Source organism: Colletotrichum jinshuiense, chromosome 2 (genome assembly GCF_051148585.1).
Source record: "Colletotrichum jinshuiense chromosome 2, complete sequence".
NCBI lineage: Eukaryota > Fungi > Ascomycota > Sordariomycetes > Glomerellales > Glomerellaceae > Colletotrichum > Colletotrichum jinshuiense.
The window spans coordinates 4421366-4434964 of record NC_139309.1 but is presented as its reverse complement, the minus strand read 5'-3'; the positions used below and the strand labels follow the sequence as shown (position 1 = coordinate 4434964).

General features: G+C 54.7%; 5 protein-coding genes across 5 annotated transcripts; 3 read left to right on the top strand and 2 right to left on the bottom strand.

Moving 5' to 3' along the window:
- Window positions 1-900: 900 nt before the first annotated feature.
- EsH8_II_001155 (uncharacterized protein) lies at window positions 901-1245 on the top strand (the record flags this gene model as incomplete). Its single annotated transcript, XM_083264453.1, has 2 exons — window positions 901-982; window positions 1067-1245. The coding sequence occupies 2 exons, from the start codon at window positions 901-903 to the stop codon at window positions 1243-1245; spliced, it is 261 nt and encodes an 86-aa protein (XP_083121775.1).
- Window positions 1246-4593: 3348 nt separating this feature from the next.
- EsH8_II_001154 (uncharacterized protein) lies at window positions 4594-5360 on the top strand (the record flags this gene model as incomplete). Its single annotated transcript, XM_083264452.1, has 3 exons — window positions 4594-5096; window positions 5160-5226; window positions 5292-5360. 3 exons carry the CDS (start codon window positions 4594-4596, stop codon window positions 5358-5360), a joined length of 639 nt encoding a protein of 212 aa, XP_083121774.1.
- A 1958-nt stretch (window positions 5361-7318) lies between these two features.
- Window positions 7319-8873, top strand: EsH8_II_001153 (M28 family metallopeptidase; the record flags this gene model as incomplete). The annotated part of the gene is made up of 2 exons (XM_083264451.1): window positions 7319-8097; window positions 8162-8873. 2 exons carry the CDS (start codon window positions 7319-7321, stop codon window positions 8871-8873), a joined length of 1491 nt encoding a protein of 496 aa, XP_083121773.1.
- An 828-nt stretch (window positions 8874-9701) lies between these two features.
- On the bottom strand, window positions 9702-10673 carry EsH8_II_001152 (glycosyl hydrolase catalytic core-domain-containing protein; the record flags this gene model as incomplete). Its single annotated transcript, XM_083264450.1, has 1 exon — window positions 9702-10673. The coding sequence occupies one exon, from the start codon at window positions 10671-10673 to the stop codon at window positions 9702-9704; it is 972 nt and encodes a 323-aa protein (XP_083121772.1).
- A 1561-nt stretch (window positions 10674-12234) lies between these two features.
- Window positions 12235-12964, bottom strand: EsH8_II_001151 (uncharacterized protein; the record flags this gene model as incomplete). Its single annotated transcript, XM_083264449.1, has 2 exons — window positions 12235-12561; window positions 12620-12964. The coding sequence occupies 2 exons, from the start codon at window positions 12962-12964 to the stop codon at window positions 12235-12237; spliced, it is 672 nt and encodes a 223-aa protein (XP_083121771.1).
- Window positions 12965-13599: the final 635 nt, after the last annotated feature.

Below are 13599 nucleotides of genomic sequence, written 5' to 3'. Positions count from 1 at the left end.
ATACCCTCGCAGGCCCAAACAGCCGGCGTCAACTCCCGCCCATGACGTTGTCGTCCTCCCAGAGTCAACTTATCGTCTGGCGAGGTCCATGATTCCATCAAATCTAGGCGTTCCCCACCGAGCCATGGCCCCAACATGCCATCCCATCCCCCGAAATGGACTGGACTGGACCCCCCGGTCGCCTTGTAAGTCCAGCTGGAGGGGCGGCCGGCGAATGGGAGCGCATGCTTACGAGCTGGGCCAGGGAAATCGTTCGACTGGCAGAGTCACGCTGGGCAGAGAACACCTGCGCAAGCAACCTGAAAGATTCCGATGCTCGAATCCTTCCAAAATCCCGCCATGGACCAACGGCACCCAGCGCAAAGGGGCGGGCAGGGTAGGGTAGGGTGAGATCTTGTCCCGATCCAGACCCGAAGTGAAAGGGAAGCGTTGGCAAAGGACAGGGGCCCGGCCTTCTCCAGGCCCAAGTTTTGACGGCTCTGCAGAATGCAGAATTGCTGCCCCCGTCCAGTGAGTGCCAGGCCCGCGCCATCGGGACGCAATCACACCACCGCACCACCACATCCGGCCAGACACCGCACCACCCTCGAACTATCAACACACAACGCCGCGAGAATGACCACGCCCGACCACACCACGTTCGGGAGAAGCAGGCGACGCCGGTTTTATAAATGCTCACAACATGTTACGAGATGGGAGCCACGATCTCAGATGCACTCCAGTCCACATCGGCCACACAAAAGCAACCACCGCCTCCATCATCTCATCTCCAGTGTTTCAATCACACATACACACACACAAACACACGGCAATTAGTCCACTTGCAACTCTAGCTTCGCGCTACCACCGCCAAACGACACTTACACCACCACCTCGAATCCACACACACAACCTCTCACAATGGTCAGCCAACCAACCAGGATTCCCGCCGCCACCCCGGCCCTCGCCAGGTTCCTCCCTGCCGCCATCACCGTCGGCGTTAGTAAGTCCTCCCCCAACCTCGCGGCACTCCCGCCGCCTTGCTGCCCGGCCCACCCCTCCCGACTAACACGCACCTCTCTCGCAGTCTCCGCTGTCGCCCTCAGCGTCCGCTCGCAACTCATGACCGAGTCCCAGGCCATGGACCGCTTCTTCTCAAAGTACAACAACCCTCAGAGCGAGGCCATGCGCCAAAAGGTCTTTGACGGCGCCCCGGGCACCCGCCAGGACCCCCGCAAGAGCCTCTTCAACGTCCTGGGCTGGTGATTGCTTAGGGGTCGGGAGACGAGCTGCACAACATTTACGGGCGTTCTATTATATCACATGTTATTTTATTTTATTTGTTTGGGGGGTGGAGGATGGGTATCATTGACAGACTGGCGACGGCGTCATGCATCGGAGGGTTGTCTGCAACCGCTTAGACAGTATGCGATGAGGTAGCGGCGAAGGGCACTGTCGGACCGAACACCGATACCAGCCATACTGCAATATCACGTACATAGTTTCTCTGATTAAATCTTGGCTTCGGCTTTTTACGCTTAATTCTTTGGGGAAACGTTACTTCATGTGATTTGATTGTGCGAGCATCATGTAAATACCCAACCGATCGGCCAAATCGATATCTTCACACAACTCGGGCGTTCTGTTCAGGACGAATATCTCTTCTTTTCTAGGGGCATCTACTACCATGTGTACTGGATTTGCAGCGAAGAGGCCTGGCACTCTGACATTGTTAATCACAAACCCTGTGGAGTCGTATGTGACGGCCATGACCGAAAACCCGCAGGCAGACCTGCAAGTGTTAGGCGAAGCCGTTCTGACCCTTGGGGCACAAGGGATAGTGTATAGACGCATTGCATTCAGCCCATTATAATCACAAACCACGGTATCTGAAACATTTTCTGGCATGGCACAAGAACGATACCCCATGCCATCCGGGTTCTCTAAAATCATACCTCGCCTGAAGTCTATGGCATCCAAGATTCGGCGACCAATTTTGCGTTGGTGGATCCGAGTTGTTCGCTATGTCTGCCTCGAACTATGCCCTTTCGCCTTTACAACCGTTCTCACATATTGAGTGTGATTTCAGTCGACTCCGTTGACCCGGCTCTATGCTTTCGATTTTGTATGCAATGGGCGTGGTGTTCCGGCAATTCCCCCTCTCCAACGTTTTGAGTCGTAAACGTGAATCAGTCTCGACCGACCTCCCGATTTCATCCGTGAATTGGTGAAGGTCGGTTGTTCGGCTAATCCTAGACATGGGGAGTCAGAATAGATGGCAGACCGGTAGGGACATACCTTGTATGCCACCTTTTCCAAGATCAAAGACCCTGTTCTTGGATTTCTTATTTTCGGCTACACAACGGTCACATCACCGACATTAGATCCACCAGCCTTGTTGTGAGATCTTGAGATAGACATGTTACAAGTGTGCCTTTTACCATGGGTTGGCCCTCCTCGCGCCTGGAACACCCACTTGGTGATTGCCTCTAGAGCAAGTGACACAGGGAGAACCTGACCCCGAAGCCAACGTCCAATCTTCCCTTGCGCCTTTGGAGCTGGGCCCGCGGACTTAGCTTAGGGCGAGCCGAGGGCGACCCAAGCCTAAGCTTATGTGATGGGGCCCGAGCGGGGGCCGTATATGGCGGGTTTGGCCCCCTATGGATGTACTTGGTGGGGTCTGAAATTGTGAACAATGCCAGTGGAGACCCTGTTCAAGGAAGCCAGCTTCGCCCCACAGAGACTGAACAACCAACTCACCGACCTTTGGCATCATTGATGACTTGTATGGTACAAAAGTCCAGCACATCTTACTGTCTAATTGTTCACTTTTATAATGCAAACGAACTGATTGTTAACTCCAAGATTCATTGCTCATAAAATAAAAGTTCAAAGAAGAAAAAAACTACTTCAACGCAATGATGAGTTCAACCATTATGCATCAGTCGTAGTAAACAGGCCCGGACATGACATCGCTGCAGTCCAAGGGAACCGGACATGTTTCATTCCACCTTTTCCTTTCCTAGATTCCGCATGAGGCTCGATATGACAACTATCGAAAGAGTGAAAGAGAGGCCGGGTTGACGGCGATTTGATGCTATTTGCGTGTATAAAATATGCTTGTCAGGTTGCACAGATGGAGTAAACCAGGAGGTCACCTGCATAGTGTACATTCACAACTGAGATTTGCCGGAGTACCAGGAGGAATACGGGGTTACCATCGACGGGGCGTTGGCAGAAATACGCCCGGGATCCTCTACTTACCTACTTCGGTCACCGGCGCTGTTGGCTATGAAGCGGGATCCCGGCCTCCAACCCCTTGTCAAGCGTGACTGACGGATAAAACTACTGCTTTAGAACTTCTTTAGGCATTTCGACGACTGTGCGAGCGCCAGACAGGGACATCCGTGCCCGGCGGGATGGGATCAAAAACACCTGCCGTTCAGACAACCCAATCCTTGACGCCCCCAATGTTACCATGACTTTATCCCATCGGCCCTCAATTCTCTCTGCAGCCTCGGGGTCCGAGTCATGCCCTTTTCACACATCAGGGCAGTCCCTATGTCGATCTATTTGGGTCCGAGAGCTGGATGGGGTAAGTCGCGGTTGCAAAGCTTGGCCAGAACAGGGCGTCTTCCGCCCCGGAGATCCGACATTTTGTCACCTCTCCCCTGAAGCTTTCGGATGGCGCCGCTCGTGTCAACCTCCATCGGGCCCTCTTCGTGATGGGTTCATCCAAATGAGCCCCGCCGAACAAGCTTATGATCGGCCTTCATTGGACGGAAACAACGCCGTGGTTGCGGCGCGAGTCAGGGTCTCGGCGACGGCGACTCAATGCTCAGCGCGGTATCACGTTTCATGCTTACTGATTCGGCTCAATCCAGAGAAATGCCAACAGCGATGGGGGCCGCGGGTCTCGCGACCTCGAAGATAAGGCTCGGGATACAATCTCCAACTTCTAGGATGAACCCAATCAGAGCCGGCTCTACACCCCACGTTCTAGAACGTCAATCCCATTAGGGCTGTACGTCCGAGCCGAGACTGAGATGGTTGTGGTTTGTAATGGGGTAAAGAAGGAGAAAGTGCTCGATTCTGTCAATTCCCTACGAACAGACCCGCTGCCAAAAGTTCGTTTCTCCGTCCACACAACGGCTTAGCGAATCATGACAGAGCCTCGAATGTCCCAAAGGGTCCTCGTGATCAGACCGGTCCAGGGAAAAGCAAGGGTTGCCCGACGCCGAGCTGCCGAACCGTCAACTTGAGCTTGTGATGCAGGGGATGATAGGAGTTGAAGAGCCTCACTTGACGAGATTCCCTCTGCTCGCACCTTTGTGGGTGCTCCGCTTTGCAATCAATCTGCCACCGGTAGATACCGCCAGAACGGGGCCAAGAACTCGGCGATGAGATGAAGGAATGGAGGGAACCACGGCTCACGAGAACAACACGACAAGGAGGTCTCCAGATAGGATCCAGCTCGGTCAATGGTGTATATAAAAAGATGGTCTCGACCTCGTCCAGAAACACCTTCTTTCATCTCATCCTCCCATCTCGCATCTTCAGCCAACAGCCTCAAGCCCACGGTCTCTACCAAACTAGTATCAAGCAACCTTCAAAATGCGTTTCTCCACCATCGGTTTCCTCCTTGCCTCCGCGCTCGCCGTCAACGGCGCAGCCGTCCCCGCCGAGGCCCAGGCTGACATCTCGGCCCCCATCAACCCCGAGGCCGTCGCCATCGACGTCGAGACCGTCACCTTCACCGGAAAGAAGGTCAACGGCGTCGTCGTCCGCGCCGAGCCCGGCAGCGAGAGCGACCTCGCCCTCGCCGAGCGCCAGCTCGGCATCACCGCCGTCATCACCGCCATCGGCGGCGGCGTCATGAGCGTCGCCACCGGCGTCGCCGTCAACATCGTCACCGACATCATCCGCGCCTTCATCGACTGGACCCTCGTCCGCGAGACCTTCACCAAGCAGACCACCGCCGAGATGTGGAAGCGCAACCCCAACCCCGGCAAGTACCACGCCGCCATCTGCTACAACAAGGGATACCGCGTCAAGGACCCCAAGGGCATCGACGGCAAGGCCAGCGTCACCCTGCGCTCCAACGTCTTCCACGTCAGGTGAGTTATCCGGATCCGTCCTTGAAATATTTTGTATGACTTTGGACTAACATGCCCGCCCAGCTACGACTGCATGTACATGAACGGCCCCAACCAGTTCTGGACCGACGCCGAGGGCGGTTACATCAACGTGAGTGACGGACCACCTTCCTGCAACCCGCAAGCTGCCAGCTCACTAACAAATTCCCATCACAGCTCTCCTACTCTTACGACCGCAACCACTGCTCTTTCGACCAGAAGTCCGGCGACCTTACCTGCTGGTAATCGTCCGTCTCCTCTTGACGAGTGTTCGGCAGAGGTTGTCGGCCAAGAAGCTTTGATTTACCCTAGACGGCCCTCATCTCCATGTAGATCATGTTCACTGTAAATATTCGGCATTATACCCTTTCTTGCTGAGAGACGTCTCAATGGGTGCGCATCTGTGGCCGCGAAGTTGGACGCAACCTGTCCAAAATAAATTATACCATTACAGCCTAGTCAATGACTATAAATCATCCTTGCTAAATTACAATGGATAATACCCGCACCGTGAAACTACCGCCTAGTGATAGTCTCCTTATCGCCGATGGTCCTTATCCTCGCTTCATTCTCTTGTCTGTAACCTGTTGTATCCCTCATCTACCCACTAGCGAAGTATCCTAATGCCACACCCCGCACCCCTATCATACCTCCTACCCACCCCTTATTGATATCACCTGAGGTTGTGGGCACCATGCTCAGCCTCTGTGATAAGCTGATTGTCCTGGCGGCGTCAAGTAAACCCAGTTAGCCGGTTTGTTTGGCATCAATGAGTTTGTTGAGTGCCGAGACCGAGATAATTGGCTTCACACTCGGCATGCTTAGCCATGCAATACAAGTCGAAGGTTGAGCCAACATGCGGGCCCTAATGCCGATGGCGTAAAGGCCGGGATGTTATTTGCTATCCTAAACTCTAAACTAGGATGCCATCTATTGGACTAAAAGCCACCATATCGTATGCCGCCTCAGCAACGGGCCGGTATATTGCGAACCCTGGCTCTATGACCACCTAAATCGTAGAATGAGCAAAGGAGAGCGTAGGCTAGGTCAGCAAGGTAAGTTAAGCTAAACGTAAGCAGGGCCTGAGTCTATCCCGAGTAAAAGCGGCTTGGTGTTATCTAAGCAGAAGGGGCCGTTTAGTGTCCAGATTAGGGACATGCACTAGAACGAGTCAAAAGAGTGGAGACGAGACAATGACACCGGCAGTAAAGCTGTCTGGCCCACGGCCGGATTTGTTAGCGTGGCAAGGGTCTTGCGATCAACAAGTTTCCCCAACCTGCAGCAACTCTCGCACCGTAGGATGGGCTTAAGCTTTGCTTCCGATTCCGCGTGCCGGATCGAATGCTACGGCATAGCACGGATACTACACTGCATTACGATGAGCTGTGTGCCAACTCTAGTTCCCGAAAGGCTGTTGCTGCTGCAACCATCTGCAGGAAATACGGCGCTCGGGAAGCCTCGCATCGCACACACCAACGAGCCGAGACCAATCAACCAAAGTTCCATGGGCCGGCGACTTAATGGAGGCCTCGGCAATGACCCATCCAGGCATCATCCTCTCCGTCGATCTGTCCACAAAGTCAATTCGACGTTCAATATCGCACAGAAGAAGCAAAGGCGCCGCTCGCACAACAGCCTCCCACCGGTCTGATTCATGGGAACTCGTTGGCTGTATATTGTGGCTTCGCAATTGGCCTATCACCGGCTCCCACCAGCCCAACGTCGCAATGCCAAGAAGGTCCGCGGCACAAGCTCGCTGCGCAATCGCATTGGCGCTTTGCGACCGTTCCTGGATCAGGCAGGTCCCGACACGAGGGCAATGAGGCAAAAAAATGTTTCGTTTCTGGGCTTCCTCATTGAGTCGCCCGCCCCGGAGTTCGTGGGGTGGCTAGCACTTGTAGAGATGAACCGACGGTGCTCGCGTCGTTGGCCCAGCGCCTCCATCACCAGCTGCCTTATCTATCGACTTGGCGGTGATCACGCGAGACGCATGTGCCACATCCCCCATGGGCCGCGGGCCATGGGGTAGCTCTCTTCAAAAACGGCGGGAGCCGCTGCTTTCCGGCCTGGTGCGAGGTCGTCACGTCGCTCAATCGCCCGTTCACCGACTCTCGTCTACTGTCAATCCCCCCCCCGCGACGACGACAGCCCTCCTCAAACCTCTTGTTCAAAGCCCTTTCGGTAGGATTTTCAACAGCCCCAAGATGAGAACGGCCGCTCTCGCTCTGGCCCTGCCGGCCCTGGCCGGCGCCGTCAAGTGCAAGCCCTACGTCGACTCCGAGAAGCTGCAGGAGCTCATCACCATCGAGGACCTCCTCGCCGGCTCCCAGAAGCTCCAGGACATCGCCGACGCGCACGAGGGGAACCGCGCCTTCGGCGGCGGTGGCCACAACGCCACGGTCGACTGGCTGGTCGAGGAGCTCGAGAAGCTCGACTACTTCGACGTGTACAAGCAACCCTTCACCGAGAACTTTGCCGGCTCCAAGGCGACCCTCTCCGTCTCGGGCGCCGCCGTCGACGCCCGCCCCATGACCTTCACGCCCGCCGGCACCATCACCGGCGCGCCCCTGGTCGCCGTCGCCAACATCGGCTGCGAGGCGGCCGACTACCCCGCCGAGGTCTCTGGCGGCGTTGCCCTCATCTCGAGAGGCACTTGCGCCTTCTCCGTGAAGGCCACGCTCGCCAAGTCCGCCGGCGCCGTTGCTGCCATCGTCTACAACAACGACGTTGGCGCGCTCAGCGGAACCCTTGGCGCCGCCTCGGACGGATACGCGCCGGCTGTGGGCATCACCCGGGACGAGGGTCTGGCCTTTGTCGCTGCCATTGCGGCCGGCGAAGAGCTCACCATCGACCTCAACGTCATCTCCATCATCGAGGACCGTGTCAACTACAACGTCATCGCCGAGACCAGGACTGGAGACCCCGACAACGTTCTCGTCATCGGAGGCCACTCTGACTCCGTCTTCGCCGGCCCCGGTATCAAGTAAGTTCAGTCCGAAGCGTGGACGAAATATCCGAACAAAAGTCTAACCCAATTCCTCTTCTAGCGACGACGGCTCCGGTACCGTCGGTGTCCTCACCGTTGCCAAGGCCCTTGCCAACTTCCAGGTCAAGAACGCCGTCCGCCTTGGATTCTGGGGCGCCGAGGAGTACGGCAAGCTCGGCTCGTACTTCTACGTCAAGTCGCTCAACAGCTCCGAGGAGGAGATCTCCAAGGTCCGCGCGTACCTCAACTTCGACATGATTGCCAGCCCCAACCCCATCCTCGCCATCTACGACGGCGACGGCAGCGCCTTCAACTTCTCGGGCCCCCCCGGCTCCGACGTCATCGAGAAGGACTTTGAGGACTTCTTCGAGTCCAAGGGCCTGGGCCACGTCCCCACCGAGTTCAGCGGCCGCTCCGACTACGCCGGCTTCATCGAGAACGGCATCCCGTCCGGCGGCCTGTTCACCGGCGCCGAGGGCATCAAGACCGAGGCCGAGGCCGCCCTGTTCGGCGGCGAGGCGGGCGTCGCCTACGACGTCAACTACCACCTGGTCGGCGACGACATCAACAACCTGGACCACGACGCCTACCTCGTCAACACCAAGGCCATTGCCCACAGCGTCGCCAAGTACGCCATCAGCTTCGACAGCCTCCCCCCCGTCCAGCTCCAGAAGCGCAGATACGCCGCCGACACCGCTCAGCACCTCAAGCGCGCTGCCGAGCACAGCGGCCACGCCCACAACGGCCCCTGCGGCGGTGGCACTCCCATCTAGAGCAGATGCACTGAAACTGTGTCCTCTAGACGACAGCAACGTCTGTTGGTTAGCCTGGGTTTCCAGGCCTAGTTATAGTGACTAAAACCTAATTACTGAATGAGAAATGAATGGACGAGAACTCTTGTGTGTCTTCTTGGAATTATGTGATTGATTGTGACCGCTATTCTCTTCCTTGTACTGTGATCAAATAATTGTGCCAACCTTCGATGTGCCGTTTCGCTCCAACGATTATGTCTAGAACTACTTCCTATGGAAGTCGCAAACTGCCGATGTTGCGATAACCAGTTCGGAGCTAAAGTCTCAACTACCATAAAGAACAAATAGGCACGTTGAATCTGATGGTAGTCTATTAATGTGAGAAGCATTAGCCAATTTGAACCCAGCGTACTGATGTCGAGCGCACCTTATCATAGTGGTTAAAGTCACACCCAGTATCATTGCTGAGAACTCAGTTCCGACTAGTAACGGCTTTATTACGTTTTTCGGATCCAAATGCTCATGACACGCTCAGTTATCCACGACGGGCAAGTTTTAAAGTAGTTTAGAGCATTATTAGAAACAGGAGGTAAAGCTGTGAATTTTTTATAGTGTTCTGAATAATACACAATGACCAATCAACTCTCTAGGTAGTTGTCATATAATATTTGCTCAACTGTGCTACAAATGGAATCCTAAGTGGTATCGTTCTAATGCATGTAAACGTAAACGCTCCGTGTGTCCAGCACACGTTCAAGTGCAGAGGTATCAATCTTAGCCGTGTTCTCGTCGCGATATTTCCAACCCACCCTTTCCAATTCCTTCAATTCTCAGCTGAACAAATGTCGCTTACCAGACTGCCACGGCAGCAGCAAGCATCGACACACACAGAAGCAGACGGGCCGGGGACAACGAGCTGGCAAAGTTGCCCTCGCCCTTCTGCCCCTTCTCAAAACCTCGCTCCTCGCCGCCCAGGTACAGAGCGCCGAGGTCGGTCAGCCCGCCATCGTCGTCAAACAGAGACACGGCGTCGCCGGTCCACTCGTTGGCATCATCCTCGCGGAAGGCGCCGAACCACGCGTAGCCCTCGACGTAGTCCAGGCCGTCCAGGTACGTCAGGCTCTCGTTCATCATGGCGAGGGTGGCGTCCGCGTCCTGCTGCGGGAGCGCCATCTCCGTGATCCAGTACTTGAGGTCGGGCGCGGTCGAGTTGTAGAACTCCCGCAGCGCGCCGAGGTGGTTCTTGAGCCCCGTGGCGTCGCCGTACCAGTGGACGGCCACGAAGTCGGTCGGGCAGCCGTTGTCGTCGATGTCGTAGCACGACTCGTTGAACTTTTGCAGCCACTCGAGGCCCTGCGGCGAGCCGGTGACCACGGGGTGGCTGATGTTCCAGCCGCGGGAGTCCGAGTCGCGGAGCGGGATGATGTGCTCGATGTAAGCTTTCGCGGCATCTTCGGGGTCGATGCTGCTGCCTCCGGAAGAGGTAGTGCCGTCTGGTTCGTTAAAGGTCAAGAGACGGGTTGATGACTCTGGGAGACGGTTGAGTCGTGAAGTGAGTTCCGAGTCTGATGCGTCGTTCACGCCGTGAATGAGAGGGATGAAGGCGATGGAGTTGTTGAGACCCTGGGCCGGCCATGTTGACCAGGTGTAGTACCAGCTGATCAGGGAGTTTTCAGAGGTGAGCAGCTGGCTGTCGGCTTGATGGTCATCGCCGTGGAATGCCAGCCCACGCTTTGAAGGGAGGTCGGACTGCGCAAGCGATGTGGTGTGGAGGACTGCAGCAGCCACCGAAGCTAGCAATATGCGGCTCGTTCGTCTCATGTTGCCGCAGGTATATCAGAACAACCTTGTCTAACGCGAGATAAAGAGCAATGCTGCGCGCGAGAATGATCCTTGTTCGGATCGATGTACAGATCGCGGGATCGGGTGCAACCGTTAAATGCGTCTTTGTAGATTGGAATTGCTATACTTCAAATCTCCAGCGGGATGGCAAATATTACAGAATTCACTCATGTTTATCTAGCCTGAAGAAATCAGGATCGCCCGCAATCCAACGGCTCTTCGTTCGTCTCAGTCATTGACCTCATTCGACGCATCGCGCCCTTGGCGGGGGCGAGAGACGAATGACGTCATGGTCCCTTGGCCGCGCGAGTTCTTGGTTGGTGATGACCCAGCCAAGGCATACCCCCATGTAAGGCACACCGCAACAACCCTTAAGTCCGACTGGGGGATTTGAAAAGCAACCTCTTAGCAGGGAAAACAAGCCTGAGTCGTCATTGCTGTCAGGGCTCTAGACATGTGTCTTGTTGGCAGTGGTGCCACCCTTCCTCTGATGCTATACCAAGACCTGCCAACTGCCTGGCTGCAATCCACTGTGCTCAGCGGCTGCGCCTTCAGAACATGAGTCAAGATGCACTCGCCAATCTGGTTTTGATTCTGCTTCGAGGGCTTGCGCAGCCACTGACTTCATATAGGCTCTTTTTAGTATACCCTCAGCCTTTCACTTGGTGTCTTTGAATTGACTGGGGGTTAAAGAACTCTTGGGGTTAAACATGAGCTGACAAAATCAACCCAAGTCGTCTTCACCAGCAGCCGCTGAAATTTGCTTTAGTGAATGGGTTTGGAACTATTCGGAGCGAACTGATGAATTGTTTTCACGATGCAAAGATTTCAGAATCGTTATATGTGGTTTAATAGCGCGCCGGCTATTTCCTAGCTGCTAGTCATGGAGAATAACGCAAGAGAACACGGTCATAGATTGTGTACAAGACGACTTGATACTGGCAGCTTTGACTTCTGCAATCAGCCCCTACTGTTTAACAAGACAACATCCATGAGGTGTTTGATATCTCCCTGGCCCCTCCATCTTGGCACCTTCGATGATACTTTTGGGTGTACTGAGCTCGCGGTCTAATTCAGGCATTCACTATCTTTATTGTGCTTTCAACTCGTCACATCCAGAGACAATTATAAATATCAACGTACTTTAGGTTGTTACATTAGGAGCTCTTGGTTGGAGGCCTGCAAGTTCCTGTCATTTGCCATATAGTTCCTTCACTTCACTTGTGTACGGCCTTCCATGCACAAATCTGGGACAATCGTGGCCCAGTCCTCCAATAATACCCATACACTCAAATTTATAATGATAGCTGTTCATTCATATTAGGTTTCCAAGCTCATGCCGCATCCCCTACCACTCCCTCCAACCCCTTTCTGCTCCCACGAGCACATCGTTCACGACAGAACAGTCGACCCCGAAGTGTTTCACAAATTGATACAAAATTCCAGGTTAATCGCCGTCTTCGATCTAACACCCAGATTCTCAAGACAAGAGAATCCCCAAAACCGAACTGCAAGACATAGCCGTAAGCCAGAAAGACGCTTACAGGCTGGCTTTGGTCTCGGCACAAGATCTCCACTGCATATTCAAGTACACTTTAACAGCATCGTCTTCCAAAACCAGCGGCGGCGTTCCGATGGCCAGGCGCGCAGGGACATACGCCACGGCGCCCGGCTCCAGCTCGCTGCGACGGGAAACCTGCACGTCGGCCAGCGTCCGGATCGTGACTGTCCAGTTCCCCGGCTCCTCCTCGGCCTGGCGGCATGGGCTCGTCCAGATGACCGGGGTTGACTCGAGGGGCTGCGTCTGGATGAAGCCGTCAAAGTTTTCCTGCTGAGCAAGGTCTGGCAGGACGAATTCGGCGACGGACTTTGGCCCAGTCAGGTTAGTGGCCCTGATTCTACTTTGGAAGACCGTTGGTACTCACGGGAAACGTGGTGAACACGGTGGTCTTGAAGCGGTACAGCTTCGTGGCCTTTGGCAGCTTCAAGTGGCCTCGGAGCGTCGCGTCCGTGATCGCCATGGCGTAGCCCACTGGCCAGTTTTCGTACTCCAGGACCGCCTCGCAAACCCCGTGTCCGGCCACGGGAGTTACCGTCGAGATGTTGAACAGGGGAAAGTCGACGTTGGTATCGCCGGCGCTCCACGTATTTGATGCGCAGTCGCTGGAGAACTTGATGTTGCGCAAGTCGGGGCGAGCCGCTGGCAGGTCGTCGGCGAACACGCGCGCCAACGCCAAGAGCATGGCGGCGATTGTCGTTTTCTTAAGCATGATGATTATGAGCACACGTAGAGAATCTCGTTGACTTTTGTCAGATAAGTTGCAACGTCACTTGAAGAGCTTCGGGGCGCCATTCTTAAATTGTAGAATCAAGTTGTAGAAGCATTTGGAGCGGCGGGGTTAGCACCGCCGCCGACCACACTTTTGGCATACCCGTCTGAACCAAGCCCATCAAGTTCAAGAACAATATCCGAGGCCCCCTTTTGGCGGATTGGGTAGCAGTGTTGATGTATTAGTGGCGTGATAAACTAGAATTTACCCGAATATAGCCAGATATGCGCACCGAGACGGTTGCCCTGGAGTCTCACAGTGGATGCAATTTGGCTAATCTGCTGCCACGTCCAAAATCGTCTAATCGGAGCTACAATAAAAGGGGAAAGCAATGTGCAAACTCGCTAGGCGGAAAAAGAACGAGACTGGGCAGATTTTCCAGAATTGCAATTACAAGTGAATATCAGATTGTGTGCAATCCAGGACTGAGCTTCAAATCCATTACCAACTAGACTATTAGCGATACAGACTTTCTAGCAACCCTTCTAGACTAACAGAAGGGTTAAGACTGTCGAGTGATTGGGATGGATCTCGAGAAGGTTACAATGTGTCGCAAATAAAAAGGACTAATAGGA